This window comes from Mustela lutreola, chromosome 4, assembly GCF_030435805.1.
Source record: "Mustela lutreola isolate mMusLut2 chromosome 4, mMusLut2.pri, whole genome shotgun sequence".
NCBI classification, from domain to species: Eukaryota; Metazoa; Chordata; class Mammalia; order Carnivora; family Mustelidae; genus Mustela; species Mustela lutreola.
In genome coordinates, this window is record NC_081293.1 from 80,595,655 (window position 1) to 80,614,502 (window position 18,848).

Below are 18,848 nucleotides of genomic sequence, written 5' to 3' on the forward strand. Positions count from 1 at the left end.
ACATTCAAGAGGAAGAGATTATCAGATGATGTGGACAGGTCAAGATAAGGACTCCTCATTACATTTAAGATAAAAGGTCACTGGTGATTCCACTAAAAGATTTCTGTGAAAAAGAGAAGAGAAAAATTTTTTTAAATGTTAGACTAAAGAAAATGACATTCAGAGAGAAGACTGATAAATAAAATTAATATATGAATGGATATTCTGATGGAATAATATTGAAAAGATGTAAATGCTCCCCAAAGTAATCTATAGTTAATTATAATACAATTTCAAGTGGAAATTTGCTTTTTATTGAATTTGACAAAATAATTTAAAGGCTCATTTGAAAGAATAACTCATAAGACTAGCCAATAAAATTTTGAGAGAGGACAAAGTGATGGAATGGTACTCATTTGGCCTACCAGATATTACAACTTAAAAGTATCAATAATTAAAATATGGTTGCAAGTGCATAGAGATAGGACAGTAAATCGATGTAAAAGGATAATTCCATTCATGCTACATATTTTTTTACCAGTTTTTTTTTTTTTTTTAAGATTTATGTATTTGTTCTGTGGAGTGTGGCTGCATGAGTGAGCATGAGAGGTGGGGAAAGGGGCAGTGGGAGCTGGAGACTCTCCAGCAGACCCATGCTGAGTGCAGAGCCGGATGCTGGGCTTAATCTCATGACCTTGAGATCATGACCTGAGCCAAAATCAAGAGTCCAAGCTTAACCAGTTGTGCCACCAGGCACCCCTTCCCTGCCTTTTTAATTAATCTCTATTTTCATATGGTTTTTATGGCTTCAAAAGATTTTATACTAAGGACGTTTTATAATTTATTGAGATGTTACTTTATTTTTGATTTGCAGGCTGTTTTTCTCATTTCCATAGATAATGCTAAATCTACATTCATAGTTTTCTGCGTATATTTCTTTTTATTTATTTTAGCTACAATCTCCGAATTTAAAAATGTGGGTTAAAGAGTAGTGACATATAATAATTATGATACACATCTCGCTGTCTCTTCAGAAAATTGATTCAGTTGACACTGTCAAGTTTTATAAAAGAATTCTTATTTCCTCACATTTTCCTCATTTCTGTTACTCTTTTTACTATTTAAAAATATAACAGTTAAAAATGGGGTTCAGTTTGTCTTTTCTTTTTCTTTTTTTTTTTTTAAGATTTTATTTATTTATTTGACAGAGAGAAATCACAAGTAGATGGAGAGGCAGGCAGAGAGAGAGAGAGGGAAGCAGACTCCCTGCTGAGCAGAGAGCCCGATGCGGGCCTCGATCCCAGGACCCTAAGATCATGACCTGAGCTGAAGGCAGCAGCTTAACCCACTGAGCCACCCAGGCGCCCCAGTTTGTCTTTTTAAATGCATTTCCCTAATTCCTGGTTCCTACCCATTCTTTGTGTGGTTTGTCATTTTTCTTTATTTTGTGAATTACCTTTCATATCTGTTATACATTTTTTTATTAATGTGTTGTTGATGAATGAATTTTATTAAGAGGTTAAAAACTGTTATTTCTATCATCTTTGTGACTTTTAGCATTTTCATAACTTCATAGTGGTTATATATAAAATCATGTACAGATAATGTTTTATGACATGGAAAGTTTGATTTTTATATAATCTATTAATTATCTCATGGGTTTTTATTCCCCTTAATGTAATATTTTTAGACAGGTTATACCATACTGATAACAGCTAGAAATTCAAATATTTATTCTCTTAGGTTTTTCATTCTTTTAATTGTTTAAATTTAGCTTTTTAATCCTTTGCTCATTCAATAAATAAAGATTAAATGCCAGGTTCTCTGATACAGCAGTAAGCAAGATAGAGGCCTATTCTTAAAGAGCTTATACCTAATGGGGAAACAGAAAACAAAACAAATAAAGTGGAAAATGTCATACTGGCATGTTATCGTGTGTGAATAAGCAGACAATAAAGAGAATGACATGGGGTACTTGAGAATGTATGTTTGAGAAAATGATTTTTTTTTTTTGAGAACATGATTTTTTAGAACTTTCCTCCATTCAGTGGAAAGCAGGTAGTAGATTAATAGATAAATCAGGTATAATGGGTCTGTGTCAGATAGCTTCCGTTTTCTCTATGAAGTATGCCTCAGCCAAGAGATGGTTGAAAAAGGAAATGTAAGAAGTAGGCAAGTAGAGAATGTCTGAAGTGATCCTTTCTGGAGTAAGATGGAATTTACTAGAAATGAATCTGAATTTCATATTTCTCTTTAGTATTACATGGAATTTAAATTAAATGTCTAGGGGCGCCTGGGTGGCTCAGTGGGTTAAGCCGCTGCCTTCGGCTCGGGTCGTGATCTCAGGGTCCTGGGATCGAGCCTCGCATCGGGCTCTCTGCTCAGCAGGGAGCCTGCTTCCTCCTCTCTCTCTCTGCCTGCCTCTATGCCTACTTGTGATCTCTCTCTGTCAAATAAATAAATAAAATCTTTAAAAAAAAAAAAATAAAATAAATTAAATGTCTAAAATCATCCACCACCTGGGAAGTATTGATTTTTAATTGAAATGTAGCTGGCATACAATGTCACATTAGTTTCAGGTATACAGGGTCGTGATTGGACAGCTGTGTACATTACTCTGTGTTCACCACTGTAAATGTAGTTACATGAATCATCAGGCAACACTGTTACAGTATTATTGACTATATTCCCAATGCTGCACTTTTCATCTCTGTGACTTATTTTATTGTTTTTAAAGATTTATTTATTTTAGAGAGAGAGTGAGCGCAATGAGGGAGAGGAGGGAGGGGCAGTGGGGGAGAATCCTCAAGCAGATTCCCCACTGAGTGGGAATCCAGACCTGGGGCTTAGTCCCACTACACTGAGATCATGACCTGAGCCAAAATTAAGAGTCAGATGCTTAACCGACCGAGCCACCCAGGTGCCCCTCTGTGACTTATTTTATATCTAGAAGTTTGTGCCTCTTAATCCTCATTAACCTATTTCACTTATCCCCCCCAACTCCCTCCCCAAGTAGTGATTTATTAAATATTTCTTTTATTTGCTGATTTAAAATGAAACCATCATATTCTGAGGTAATACATATACTAGATTGTATTTTTCGAACCTCTGTTCCATTCTATTATTTGATTTTTTTTTTTTTTTTTAGAGATTTTATTTATTTATTTGTCAGAGAGAGAGCGAGCGAGAGACTCGATCCCAGGACGCTGGGATTATGACCTGAGCCGAAGGCAGCTGCTTAACCAACTGAGCCACCCAGGCGTCCCTGATTTTTTTTTTAAAGATTTATTTATTTATTTATTTGACAGACAGAGATCACAAGCAGGCAGAGAGGCAGGCAGAGAGAGAGGAGGAAGCAGGCTCTCTGCTGAGCAGAGAGCCCGATGCGGGGCTCGATCCCAGGACCCTGGGACCATGACCTGAGCCGAAGGCAGAGGCTTCAACCCATTGAGCCACCCAGGCGCCCCTATTATTTGATTTTTAAGTGATTAGATCATTACCTTGTAGCCTGAATTGTTAGTAGTTAGTGATACATTGTAATATCCACTAGTCCAGACCCTCTCATTACCTTAGCAGGGCTGCTGTTGTTGCTCTTGTTACCTCTGTTTTGTTTTTGTTTTCTGGTTGTTTTTTGGGGGGAAAGGGAGGGTTGGATAAAATTTGGGATCCTTTTGTTAGGTTCTAAAAAAAGATACATGTTTTTTCTTTGTTTGCAATTATAAAGTCATTTGGGGAGAATATAAAAATGAAAATCAAAAGATGAGTGAAAGATACTTTGAGAAAATGAAGAAGTAACACTATAACTTGAGAAAAATATAGATATTGGGGTGTCTGGGTGGTTCAGTCACTTAAGTATCTGGCTCTTGATTTCAGCTCAGGCCATGATCTCGGGGTCGGGAGACTGAGCCCCGAGTCTGGCTCTGTGCTCAGCACAGAATCTGCTTGAGATTTTCTCTCTCCTTCTCCCTTTGCCCTTCCCCCATTCATGCTTGTTCTCTCTCTCTCTCTTTCTCAATAAATAAATCAATAAAATCTTAAAAAAAAAAGACAAATGTAGATATTTTAAATAAGAGCCATCTAAAAAAATTGCTCTTTTCAGAAGACCAACACAAATGGTCAGAGTTGGTCTGAGAATTACTAGTTGAATCAAAAATTTAAAGTAAATTATTAAATAGGTCACATGAATTGTTAATGAAATAAAAGCACTCGTCCAGTCAGATGTAAAGGCAAAAATTATTTTGGAGTCATACTGGAAACATTTTAGACTATTAAATTCTTGAATAAATATATCCTCGTTATTTTCAAACATCTGTTGAACTCATAATATGTGCCAGAAATTTTGCAGTTCTGCATTCGTAATTTTAGGTGAGGAAAGCAAAACATAGAAAGAATGAGTAATTTTTCAATAGTAATACAAGTATTAGGAATAAGTTTGGAACTCTGTTCTGTCTGAATCAAAGCCCTGTAGCCCTTGTAATTTCTTGATATCCTAAATTATTTTTAACAATGAAACGGTATTCGATGTTTGAATTAAATTCTGTTTTATTCAGTGTCATTCTATGAAGGGACATTCTCTCGTAACTGACTAAATTTCTAATCATTTTAATTTAAAATATTAGACAATCAGACCTTGTTAATTTTAAGTAATTATATATTTTTCAGTTAGAAATTTAGAACTACCAAGTGAATTATGTAATATTTTCTTAATTACATTTTATTGACTTTGAAAATAAAACGTTTATACACAATAATTTAAGAAGGTCATAATATACCAAAATAACTCTCAAATTGGTCTGCATTTAATAAACAATGTGCCAGTGAATCCTTGGACGCCATAGGTAACCAAGGAAAAGAGGGAATTTTTGTCAGTGGCAGGGGCAGCTTTGGGTCATACCCTCCCCTAAATCAACTGATCACAATATCAATTCTTAAACCTCTTCCATTCCTTAAAAATGATAAGTCAATTTTGAGTGTTATTAATAGTTTTTGACATTTATTATGTCTTACTATTTTTTAGCTACCCTGAAATTACTTATACATAGTAAATTTTCAAAACACTGTTTTAGTGTATTGGTGTAAATCCTTTATTTTTTTAATGTTTTTTAATGCATTTATTCACATACCAAGAATTCTCCACCAGGTCATTATGTTTAAAAAAAAAGATGTAAAGAAAGAAAGCAAAGCAAAAGACACGTCCGAACTTGTGAAGGGATTTGACAGGGACTTTCGTCTTTTTTTTAAACAGAAAATTTAGCCTCTTTTTTTTTTTTTTTAATGGCGGGACTGTGCTATTGAAAGCATATGTTGTTTTGCAATATAAAAATTGGATTTTGGAGTTAATTTTATTGGTAGCACTAGTAGTATCCCTCTTGTAGGTTAAACTGGTTAATTTTACTCTAACTTCTTCAGTCATTCACTTGGAAGACATAAAAACCATAAATGTTTTCCACTTGCAGGCAACGATCTGCATTAGGAGAATGTCTTGCTGCTTTTGCTGGTGCCTTTCCTGTAGCATTTTTGGAAACTCATCTCGACAAACATAACATTTATTCCATCTACAATACTAAGTCCTCACGAGAAAGAGCAGGTAACACAGAAGCATGTTCGTACTTGAGATATGAAGTTGAAACTTAATGACCTTTGTTTTATTTTCCTACATTGATTTTTTTTCTTAAATGGGCCACTTCAGTTTATTATCTCCAGTGCTATTTGTTCTTAAATATTATTTGGATTTTTTTTGGAATGTTATATAGTATTCTCATAGCATCAATAAAAGAAAATTCATTTAATTTCTTCTAAGTTAATGAATCACAGACAAATGAACACTCTTAAAAATAAGACAAAATAATCGGCAGACATTGAAAAAGTAAGTCAATCTGATCTCTGATTCAGTTATCTCTAATAATCAGCAAGTACTTGGTGTTCTTATTTGTTACATTTATGGATTTGTACCTTTCTGGGTTTTTTTGTTCACCAGATACGTCCATCTTATTGGGACAGCTTTAGTCTTTGTGTTTTTTTCCTAATAGTTTAGTCCAATTACTATCATTAAAAAAATTATAAATTTGAGACTCAATTAGTGACTTAAATTTGAACCCAACCTTAGCATGCATATATTTAAGATTTTAATGCCTATATGTATACTAGGCATCTATAAATATAATATGTCTCCTGTTGCTTTTCACTTGGGAAAAATCTATTGTTCTATTTAGGTAGGCTCATTTCCACCATCCCAGTCGAAAAGCTCATAGAACCAATTCCTGATGCTTTCAAGGATTGGTCAATAAGAATCTATTATAGGATTTACTTACTAGGATTTAAATGGACTTGGATAAGAAATACTTTAAAAAGTAGTTATTTTTTCTAATGAGGCTTTTAAAGCAAACCAAACAGTTCTCAAGACCTGAATGATACAGAGATGTCCTCTCATATAACTTTTCTGTTTGAATTCCTAAGTCTGATACAGTATACTGCATTTTATTTGCTCTCCAATAGCCTCTCTCTCCCAAGAGAGCTCTCCAAAGAGTTCTCAAAACTTGGACAAGAGCTGTTTGCTGTTAACAAATGCATATCTCTCTGTTCATGAGATTATTTCTCTGTGTAAGGAGCTCATGTTTTAGGGGAGCTGCTGGTTATACTGATTTTATAATGCCTTTTATCAAGTAAGAAATCTTTTACAAACTCAAGTAATCATTATTTAATTTGCCTATTTTATAATTCTAATTTCATATAACAGGAAGTTAAAGAAAAATTCAGCATTCAACAGTGTGACTTAGCAATATTTCTCTGTATAAATTCCACAGTATATTTGTAAATAGTCAAATATGGTTGAGTTTGAACTATTAATCATCTGTGTAAACCTGCCTTATGTCTTATTTAGGATTTTTGACTGATTAATACTTTCGCTGTGAGCCCAGAATGAAGCAGATTTGTTATTCATTACAGATAATAAAATGCGCAGAGCAGATAATGTACCTGCTTTTGTTTCTGTAACAGCTCCTTTGCATAACAAAGTAGAGGAATTGGGGTGAATGATGCCCTTTCATTCCTGTTTTAGTTATTGGACAAGTAATTGTGGCGTCCATTGGGGTGGAAGGAGGAGATTTGATACAAGGATGAGCAAGACTGGATTCTTTCTCGCAGGAAGTTTTGAGTTGCAGAAGGAGAGAGACTGATAGGCATATGCGATAGAATTCAGAATAAAGAACAAGAAGGACACCAAAATGCAGGTTTAGCCTGGGACCCCGGGAAAGATCTCACTGAGTTGGTTCAAGAGGAATCTTGAAATTAGGAACCCTGACACTCTGGTACATTCGGAGACACTTCAAGCCCTCAGGGGAGGGGGGTGCAGAATTCAGAGGGAAGGAAAGAATGGAAAACCAGGTGAAGTAGGCTTTCTTTGTTAGGGAAGGAGTGGGCACTGCACCACACAAACAGGATGCTTCTGTTGGCTTTAGGAAGAGGAGTACATGTGTAGGTCAGCGTTGTAGAAATCCAGCCTGACAGAAGTTGAGAAGGTAAACGGGTGTGAGTCGCCGATTCAGAGAATGGTTGTGGTAATTCAGGAGACACGGGACATGAGGAAGGCTTCTTGGATGGAGGATATCATGGTTGTGAGAGGTCCTGGAGCTCTTGTCCTGTTGTGTGGGAAACGCGAGAGCATTACAGCCTGGAAATTTCTTCTCAGTTTGTGGTCTGGGAGACGGACTGCATAATGTTGTCTTCACCAAGACATGCTCAGGAGGTAGGTGGAAGAGGAAGGGTCCAGTTTAAATTTGGATCCACTGTGTTTTAAGCTGCTTTGAAAACAGTATTACACGCAGAGGTTTTCAGAAATCTGGCTTTGAGAGCTATTAGCTTATAGCAGAAGCCCATAGGAATGGCCACAATGACCCAGGCAAATGCAGAAGGCAAAAAAGAAAAGAGAATTCAAGGTAAATGAGAATTCACAACATTTAAAAGTTCGTCAAGGAGCAAACAGCCTGGAAAGGAGCCTTACAGTGTTCAGGAGGGAGTCAGGAAGACTGAATGAATGCATTGAAGTTAAGGAAGAGGAAATTCTGTGAGTGATGGGAAAGACCCCCTATTGATGAAGTCCCAGAACCTAAGTCAGGTTCGGTGGGGTGAGGTTCGGAGCTGACGACTAAAGAAATTCTTAAGACATCTTTGGTGCAAAATGGTGGTTTATTAAAGCACGGGGACAGGACCCGTGGGCAGGAAGAGCTGCTGCCCCAGGGTTGTGAGGGATGGCAGGTTGTGTACCCTGCGGTTGGGGGAAGGTGAGGGGAAGGGAGGTTCAGAAGGGCTATTGGGGTAAAGAAGACTGTCAGGATATTGAAGGCCTGGTTACTATAAAGCCAAGGCCACTTTCCCTCTAATGAGGCATTAACATCAAGACAATTGGGAGTCTCCTGGTGGAATGTAACATTCCTGCTATCAAGCGTCCTCCTGAGTGAGATTTAGGTTTAGAAGAAATTTAACTTGATTTACTTTTCTTTTTACCTCCGCCTCCTTTGTTTTTTTTTAAGGAAGGGAGCGTGATTAGTTAGGGCTTGAGGAACTGAGTTCTGTGTCCTTGGAAATTGGGCTATTGATAAGGTAACTTCTTTGTTGTAAATCTCAAGGACATTTGCAAACCAAGGGAGACTCCTGCCTTACAGGACTGTGATCTCTGCAAGTTTACTATTTGTTTTCCTTCTAGGGTAGTCAGGGTGCCTGAGGAATGTGACACATATTACTGAGGGGAGCAGGTGGAGAGGGGTGCAAGGTGCCAGCTTTTGCTTTGTCCTCAGCCAGCCTCCTGCTCCCTCATCACTATCAGTTAGTGGGGTACAGATTTGTGAAAGAGGGAAATGGGTAAGTGGTGGGAAGCAGAGGACATCATTGCTAGAAAGCTAATTAACCCAGGGGAGACTGGAAGTATAGGTACAGGCTGCTGGGGAGAGGATAGGAAATCCTACAGAGCAAGGGGCTGGAGAAGCCCAGCAAGGCCCCTGCAGGGTGGCGGACTCTGCATTGAGAACACAGGCCAGACTGTGAACAGGGACTGCACAGCTCTTTGCACTGAAAATGGGGAGCAGACAGGAGAGGATGGACCCTCCGGAAAACTTGTGGGCAGATATCCTGGTTTTCTCTGAAGTAGAAGAAATGGTTGTTTGCTGATCTTAAGGGACTGGTGGTGGGATAGGAATTTGGGAAAAAGAATGAAAGTTTGGTGGCTGCCGTGACTAGAGAGGGAGGGAGCCAACTGAAGGCATGGCCGGTCTTGCTGAGTTTTGAATCCAGCATGGAATGGTTGCTTGCATCTTCTAGAAATCTGGCTGTCATCATCGGTCTGTTCTTTCACTGAACACAGTTCATTTTTACGTGTGTTTCTCTAGCTCTCAATTTGCCAACTAATGTGGAAGATGTTTGCCCAAATATACCGTCTTTGGAGAAACTCATGGAAGAAATTGTGGAATTAGCCGAGTCTGGCATTCGCTACACACAAATGCCCCATGTGATGGAAGTCATACTGCCCATGCTTTGCAGCTACATGTCCCGTTGGTGGGAGCACGGACCCGAAAACAACCCGGAAAGGGCTGAAATGTGCTGCACAGCGCTGAACTCCGAGCACATGAACACGCTCCTGGGGAATATATTGAAAATCATATATAATAACTTGGGAATTGATGAGGGCGCGTGGATGAAGAGGTTAGCAGGTGAGGATTGGAAAGGAATGCACTGCTTCCTTTGTTTTGTCTCCAAAAGGATTTGAAATCAGAACACTAGGGACACCTGGTTGGCTCAGTCAGTAGAGTATGTGGCTCTTGATCTCAGAGTCATGAGTTTGAGCCCCACATTGGGTGTAGAGATTACCTAAATAAACAAACTTTTTAAAAAAATGAAGCGCAGAAGGCTAGAAGTTTCCCGTCTTAGTCTTTATCAATATTTTCTTCTGTTGTCAAAAAATATTAAAAATATTATTTCTGTCATACTGTTCTTTAAAAAAAAAAAAAGTAGATTGAATTAAGCATCAGGTAACTTGTCATATTGTTACAACATTTTTGTTGTTACAACTTTTAAGCAAGTAAACATTTTCCTGGTTGAACAGTCTCTGTAAGATTAGTTAGTAAATGCAGGGTGAAAACTAATGATTCAGTAGACAGAAAAATAAAACTGAATTTTGAAGCATCCCCCTTTTAGCAATTCATCTTTTTAGGAGTGGGGGAGGAAAATCAAAACATGCAGTCAAAAATTTACATTTGTTTATCATTGCACTATTTAAGTTGGATAATGGGAAGCAATTTCTTTTTCTTTTTTTTTTTTTTTAAGATTTTATTATTTGAGAGAGAGAGAACACACACAGGGAGAGGGAGCGGGAGAAGCAGATTCCCCTTCTGAGCAGGGAGCCCAACATAGGGCTCCATTCCAGGACCCTGAGATCATGACCTGAGCTGAAGGCAGATGCTTAACTGACTGAGGCATATAGGTGCCTCAGGAATCAGTTTCAAGGATAAAAAGAAGGATTTTAAGGAATTAAATTCAGAGAGAGAGGAAGAGGGAAGGAATGGAAGGAAAAGAGGGAAGGAAAGAGGGAAATTAGTTATTTACTTAAAAAACACAGTAATACACCAATGTCTTACTAATTTGGGTAGGGTGTTTTCTCTTCTATACATCTATTATTAGTAAATAAAATCACAGTTCCCATGCAATGTAAGTCTCCCACTGGTATCAAGATGGGAAAGCAGAAGTGATACAACTAGATGTCCTCTCATAATGATTCAGTGCTACATATTCCTTGTAAAGAAAGGACCAGAGGAACCTTTTCCATTTGGGGATTTTTTTCTTCCTTTTGTGAGAATAATTGATTTCTAAAGTGAATGAACGTGTTTCTGGTTTTGTTTTTTGTTTTTTGTTTTTTTTTCTATTCCAAATTAGCTGCCAATTAAAAACAAAAAACAAGAAAGCACATCAAATTCAATTCAGTAATCATTTTTGAACAGCAACTGTGCAATTAGGTTTGGGACTGGAAAAATGGCTGAGGCACAGGCTGAATCCTGAAAGAAGCCACGTGCTGGGGGAGGAGGGGGTGCGTAGATCGTGCAATTACAATGGTAATTATAATCTGTCTTCACTTTAACAAATGTTGATGCAGGGCAGAATATTAATGTCTGTCTTCAAACAGTTTTTTCGCAGCCCATTATAAATAAAGTGAAACCTCAGCTCCTAAAAACTCATTTCTTGCCATTAATGGAGAAACTCAAGAAAAAAGCGGCGATGGTGGTGTCTGAGGAGGACCATCTGAAGGCGGAGGCCAGGGGGGATATGTCCGAGGCAGAACTTCTCATTCTCGATGAGTTCACCACGCTGGCCAGAGATCTCTATGCCTTCTACCCGCTACTGATTAGATTTGTAGACTACAACAGGTACAGTGTTCAAAAGTGATGAACTTCTCTGATTTGGTCATGACCTTGCTGGGTTCCCACGTGCCAGTGGACTTGCTTCATTGACTACATAATGAGCTTGTCCATGACTGTGACATAACCAAATGCTTAGAGAAAGTGTGGTTTTCACCAAGCCTCTCCAAATTACAGTCAGAAATCACATTTGTGGGTCCAAGTTAGCAGTCTGACAGTTATGATGTTTAAATTGTTTTCAATGTTAAACAAACAGCCTCTGAAGCCACTTGTGAGTTCTGATATCCTGGCTTCACCTTTAGCTGACTTGGTTTCAATTTTAACATTGAGTGGGTGATTTTTATAAAAAAAAATTCACTTGAAGGAATAACTGAGAAACCACTTCATTTATTATGTGATCTAGGGCAAAGTGGTTAAAAGAGCCTAACCCTGAAGCAGAGGACCTTTTCCGCATGGTGGCCGAAGTGTTTATCTACTGGTCTAAATCCCATGTAAGTAGGAAAATATGGCAGCACTTCCTGTTTGGTTAGGTCAGGGGCTTACACATTTTTGTGTGCGTGTTTGTGTGTTTTTTTAAGTTTGTATTTATTTGACAGAGAACAAATAGGGGGAGAGGGAGAAGCAGGCTCTCCACTAATGCGGGGCTCAATCCCAGGATGCTGGGATCATGACCCAAGCCAAAGGTAGCCCCTAAACTGACTGAGCCACCCAGGTGCTCCAAGGAGTTATATGTTTTTAACCAATATTCCTGTCCCCTTAGTAAACACCTATGATAATGTTTCTCAAGGATGCTTCCTAGTATCACTTAGCTGGTGTGGAGAGAGAACAGATTCCCCTAGGTAGTTTGAGGGAATATAAACCCTCTTTTGGGTTTGGGAAGGTATCACAGGGGTTTTTAGTTGTACTCCATAAATGGCGTGTTTTTTTTTTTTTTTTTAATTTTTCCTTTACCCCTAAATCTTTAGGGTAATGTGAACACAGAAATGTGGCTTTTTATCATCCAGGCTTCCCTCTGTGTAGATGTTTTGTTAAGCCCCCAGGAGCCCTCATGCCTAGTTTGAGAAATGCTGAGGTGAACTTCTGTTTTCCAGTCACAAGAATAATTCTTGTTTACTTGTACGGTACTACTTCTTTAAATGTGTTCCCTCAGCACATACTTATGTTTCTACAGGAGTTTGCTTTTGCTCACACGTTAGAGTAAAATATAGCTCCTTCTAGGAATTCTGTTGATAGAATTTATAAAGTACATCTTTAGTGAATTTTCACTATTTTATATGTTGCAAGTATAAATCTATGTTTTTATTATGAAAAAGATTTTAGTAATAGAAACTTGATATAGTATTCTATAAATATTAAACAGCTAGCAGAATATGGCGAAGTGACCCTTTATTGTTGTCCCAAATTATTTAAAAAGCTTAGAATTTTTGTGTCAATTATAATTCTTGATGGCACTTTGCAAATGGGAGACTCCAAGAAAATAAAAATAAAACCTCAACCTCAGCTTCATTATTTGAGGTGACTTCCCAATTTATTTTATCAGATTGTTATACAGATTCTTTTATTTTAAAAATGTCATATATTTTTTTAAATTAAATTTTCCTACTTAATGTTTAGGATAAAAAGTATTATTTAATGCCTACCCCTGAGGAGTCTGTCAAACTTGGTACCAAATGTATATAAAATATAATTACACTGAAATAATATGTAGAATAATGGCTTTCCAAAATGTATGCACTTAAATCTTCACAATGACTTTCATTTTCAGTGATGCCCAAAATTCTTTTAGCTCCAGTAGGTTCCTCTGGATGAAAGCAATGATTTCTGAGTCTGTTTAACTTATGTTGAGAAGGTACACTAGATTGTTCAGGGAGCCTTGAAAGGAATGTTTGAAATCCAGAGCCCAGGAGCAAATCACTTAAGAAAACTAAAAACTGTGCATTTTTCCTTGAAGAACTAAAAATTTTCAACTTCATTAATCACCAAAATACCAAAAAAGCTTCTTTAAATGTATATGCAAGACAGAATTTTGGAACAAGTTCTTGGAGGGGTATTTATCACAATCAGTAGATTTTTAGATGAATGTCTAATGATAATTTCAAGAGTAAGAAAAAAATCGGAATATGTACTTTTGGATCTCATGGGTATATTTGAAACCCAGATCTCTTGGTGTTTGTCCTATGTATTCCTCCCCAAATATTTAAAGGTGAGACTCTATGGGCACCCATATTATTGTGGATGGTAAGATCAGAATGTTAATGTGAGCGGAATGAAAGTCAAAGCTTAGTCCTTTCACTGTCCTGCGCACAAAGTCTATTACTACTTATCAGTTGTTAACATATTTGGATACTTACTAGGAAGTTATTTTATTTGGGTTTTGCTCATCCCAAAGAGGAAAGCATATGCTGAGATCATTAACTTCTCTTTTAAAACTCTGATTCTCTCTGCTTTCATTTTATGTTTGCCCCCTTTGCTATCACTGCTCAAACACTTGACTTTGCCTGTGTTCGTATGTTCCCAAAATAAAAGATGAATAAAATAATGTTATAGTAGATGATGTGAGATGTAGTAATATAATAGGCAACAATGAGAAAGTAGATAAAATATCTGACAGACTAAAAAATTATATCATAGATGTTTGTTCCCTGGGTTCCCAACGCCCCCACTCCCACAAGCAGTCTGTGCCTTTCACCAGCTAAATTTGCATTTGAGTACTTGTTCTACCCCTCCGTAGGTGTGTGACATTGGTACTTAAATATTCTGGATCTTAATTTCCCCACCTTTGAAGCATACGTATTTATATCTAGTTCCCAGAATTGTTGTCTCAAGCCAAGTATCCTCATTGGATAATTAAAAAAAATTTTTTCACTTTTCTTGGGAAGTCATATATCAGATTACCACTTATCTTTGTAGGAACTTTTGGGTCCTGTATAACCTCTAATTACATGGACTTCTTGTCTATGTGGTTTTAACTGAACTTTTCTTTGCAACTTCTCAGAATTTCAAAAGAGAAGAGCAGAACTTCGTGGTACAGAATGAAATCAACAATATGTCTTTCCTCATTACTGACACCAAATCAAAGATGTCAAAGGTATTTTCATAATCTGTTGCACTGTTCTAGAAAGTTTTTGAATGTAGCTTTCATTGTTGATTTTTTTCTACATTTTTTGGAAGGTGTACAACTGAGATTTTAGGGATTTTGTGATGTTTACTAATTAAACACACACACACATACACACAGTTTGAAGGGTACCTGGGACTTGTTTTAAGGAAGTATATGGTAAGACACGTGGACACAGAAATGACTCTCATGAAGCAAGAAGGTGTTACTCACAGTTCCCTGGAAACCGAAGGCATGGCATATGGTGGGGGCCAGTGGGAAAGCTTTATTATTAGTCAGTCTTGTGGCAGAGGGAACATGGGTGGGGGAAGGGGGAAGACAGACGGAGTCTTTGTTGAGGTTTCTATGGGAAGGGACAGGCAAAGTAGGGTAAGCATGTTTTGGATTAGCTAGTTTGAATAATTTCACTGGGCTTAGGGTGTAGGGGGCATCCCTAGTTGTCTGGTACCTCGCCCTAGGGTGATTAGGACAGGTGGGTCAAGACCTAGGGAAAGAAATAACTGAAGACTGTGAGACTCTCTGTTGCTTGGTTTGTGTATGAAAAGCGTGCTTGCAGAAAAGTAACTTATTATCTGTAGGAAATGACCAGCATTGGGAGGGACAAAGATCAGCAAGACCCCAAGATGCCAAAGCATTAGAGTAAAAAGACATACTTAACACACACACACACACACACAGCCAGTCAGTGTAATACACATGTAATTAGTCAATACTGTCTATTCATCAAGATTACGTATATGCATTTATGTGTGCCAAGTATGTCAACATCTAGATAATTAGCTGCACTGTTTAAGAACCACGTGCATGATTTCCAGGTTCTCGCATATGAGATGGGGGTGTGTGGCTCTAGATTTTAGTTATCTCTGTCACTTATGTTGGGGAAGGGAAGAACTTGCGAAACAGTTTAAAAATCACACCTTTCTTGTTCGAATTACCACTGAATAAGAAAATGAATCTGTTTCATGGGGGTAACATAGAAAGTGTGCGGCCAAATGGCCAAAGATGCAGAGTTAGTGTGGGTCTGGCCGAGGAACTCCGTTTCTACCAACTCTGCCACTGAGGGGAGAGTCTCAGTAGGAAGGACATAGGCATGACCAGTACCTGTCACCTGCTTCATTGGTGGCCACGAGGACAGTTAACTAGCATCCCTCAGGGCTCCTCGTGTTTTTCAGTGTTAAATGCCCCGTCTTTGATGCTACTGCACAGGAGCTAAATGCTAACCCTTGCCAGAGTTTTGCCTACCTCGAACAGTGTCCAGCCGAGAGCCCGTTTCCGTGCTGAGCTCTGGAAGCGCACATGAAGGATAAGAACATTTCTCTCCTCTGGGCGGCCAGCAAGCCTGAAGAGTGAGCTGACGCTGTCTTGAGACACTGTGCTAGGAACACGTGTCTCGTGGATGTTTTGAACTGAAAACTGTTAGCAAATGTCTCTGCTTTGACAGCATGGTGTCAACTTAGGACTGTGTTAACAAAGGCCCCGAGAGAGGGCAGAGGGGGTCAGCGTTTTCTTTGAGAGGATGATGGTGATTCTGGTCTATCATGACACTCACGATGAGTGAACATTCTGTAGAGCAGGAGGTCTGCGTCTTCTTACCCAGGCACCCTCTTCCCTCTTTTTCCTCATGGTCGTCCAGTGATGCTCCAAACATACGGTCATCGTGCTGTGCCTCCTGGAGGCCGGACGGGGGCGTCTGTGCAGATGGACGCAGAGTAACATTTACTCCTAGTTGCAGGGAGAAAATGCAAAGTAATGGGAAGAAGCATTTTAATATCCTCCCCCAACCCTGCCTCCGCACGCACGAAATTTCAGCCTTTCCATCTCTTTACCACATGACTGCTGACACTCTGAGACAGGATACTGAGCAAGTAACAGCAATGTTGATGAAGTAGTCATTCATTCATTCATTCATTTATGGGTTTTTTTAAAAAAGATTTTATTTATTTATTTGACAGAGAGGAATCACAAGTAGGCAGAGAGGCAGGTGGATCAGGGGGAAGCAGGCTCCCCGCTGAGCAGAGAGCCTGATGCCGGGCTCGATCCCAGGACCCTGAGATCATGAACTGAGCCAAAGGCTATGGCTTAACCCACTGAGTCATGCAGGTGCCCGATGGGTTTTTTTGGTTTGTTTGTTGTTTTTAAGATTTTATTTATTTATTTGAGACACAGAGAGAAGGTGAGCAGGTGGAGGGACAGAAGGAGAGGGAAAACTAGGCTCCTCACTGAGCAGGGAACCCACCTTGGGGTTTGATCCCAGGACCCTGAGATCCTGACCTGAGCCAAAGGCAGTCGCCTAACCAACTGAGCCACTCAGGTGCCTTTGACGAAGTTTTTAGAAATCAGTGATCATGCTTTCTTTCCTTATTTTAAAGTTTTTTTGTTGTTGTTGTTGATTTTGTCTGCATGTGTCCTTGAAATTTTGTATCGCATAAGTATCATGATCTTTTTTCCTAGAAGGAATGTTTCTATGTTAAATAATGGAGTCTAATACACTAATATGTTATATCATTTCACCAAAAGGAATCATGGTGTCCTTGTGTTTCAGCGCTTGGACAAATTTGAGAGGCACCGTGTTGGTCGAAGTAACATCGTAACTGCTTTTATTAGTGCCGTTGAGGTTCTCTGCCAAGCCCAGATGGCATGAAGGACCCAAAAGTAGGATGTGATCAGGAGATGAGTAACATCTTTCCCAAAAGGCTGTACTGTTCAGATCTAGTGCCAAGAATAGGTAACAGGAGGACGGCCATAGGTCTGGTTCTGAAGTTGAGATGGACAGGGGGGTGTTCTCCGCATGCCAGGGTGAGACTGGAATGATGTGGAAGGTTTCAGGGATTCCTCTGACAAAGCCTCCAGTTGTCTGTCCGAGGCATTACAGCGACTGATCAGTCCATTCCCCAGAGTCCAGAAGGAAAAAAGAACTCTTTTGAATGTAGATTCAGACCCAAATGTAAACCACAGAACAAATTGTCATGTATCAGTCTTCAGGCCAGCATCCAGACAGGGATGATTGCTATTTGTATGGTGCACCATTTCCACACTTGATGAAACAGAAAATTGATGACAATAGGTAAAATATGGACATAGGCAGCTGAAGCCAGCAGACCAACTTGGAATATGGTAATCTGCAATTGGGAACCTCTTTTCGGCTATATATAGGTAGCCCACAAGGCAGAGGAAGGCCAGTGCGTATGAAATTGGCCATAATGCTCTTCAGAGAGGGTGACCACACTGTGGTGTGGCAGCCCATGCCTTTATCCAAAGCGTGGGCAGTGGCGCTACTGACTACAGCAAGGGACTCTCAGCGTACTTCCCCCAGGTGTTAATATGCAGGGCGGTGAGTGGCCTCCCTCCAGGGAAGCCTGTCCTCTCCTGCCCCCTGCTCTAGCTCTGAGCCCTTGCTTCCTGTCCTCTCTGGGACTTCTTCCCGACCAAACATTCTACAAAGGCAGGGAACGTGTTTTATTGACTCGGTAACTTCAAAGCTTAGTGCAGCACTTGGTGCCTAATTGCTACTTAATTAATATGGGTAAATAAATTAATATTTGAATTTAAACAGTATGAAATTTGGGGCTGAACCTGGCCATTTGCGTGTGTCTTCCTTTACTGTTGTTTTTCCAGACTCACTGTTTCATTGGTACAAAGTATATGACACTGGGTCCCTATATGGCTAGCCGTGCTGCAGTTTTTAATTTCATAACTTGTTTTTAAAACATATACAGATAGCATCTGTTACAAATTCTGTTAGTCAATGTGAGAAAAAAACAGTGGGTTTTGCCTATTGCATTATAGAATTATATCCTATTCTGTATTAAGATTTCAGTTCCTTTTGAAGTGTAGCAATTGGTGTTAGCAACTATTTTCCCCAGCTTTATGAAAATGCAGTTGGCATATAACATTGTGTAATGTAATGTAAGGGGAACATAGTGATCTGATGGGCTTCTATTTTACAACTTATCAGTACAGCATTAGTTAATACCCACATCGTGCCACATAATTACCATTTGTTTCTTGCGGTGAGGACATTTCAGATCTACTCTGACAACCTGCAAGTAGATAATGTAGTATCATTACTATATTAATATAATATAATATAATATTATATTATATATATACATATAGTATAATTATTTAATCACTCTACTGTACCTTAGATCCCCAGAATTTATTCACCTTATAACTGGAGGTGTGTACCCTTTGATCAGCATCTCTCCATTCACTGCCCGCCCCAACCCCCACCCTCCACCCCCGCACTCCCCAGCCCCCTTGGAACCACCACTCTGCTCTCTGTTTTTCTTAGTTTGGCTTTTTTAGATTTCACATATATGTGACATGGTATTTGTCTTTCTCTGATTTAT

At 38.8% G+C, this 18,848-nt stretch overlaps 1 protein-coding gene across 3 annotated transcripts in view; it reads left to right on the forward strand.

Annotated features, from left to right (window-relative positions):
• RYR2 (ryanodine receptor 2) overlaps positions 1-18,848 on the forward strand; it is a 751,000-nt gene that overhangs the window by 616,351 nt on the left and 115,801 nt on the right. For all 3 annotated transcript variants that reach the window (XM_059170336.1, XM_059170337.1, XM_059170338.1), the window contains exons 67-71: positions 5,436-5,566; positions 9,360-9,680; positions 11,147-11,387; positions 11,782-11,869; positions 14,374-14,466. In XM_059170336.1, coding sequence (XP_059026319.1) covers positions 5,436-5,566; positions 9,360-9,680; positions 11,147-11,387; positions 11,782-11,869; positions 14,374-14,466 — 874 coding nt within the window. The remainder of the gene's footprint in view (positions 1-5,435; positions 5,567-9,359; positions 9,681-11,146; positions 11,388-11,781; positions 11,870-14,373; positions 14,467-18,848) is intronic.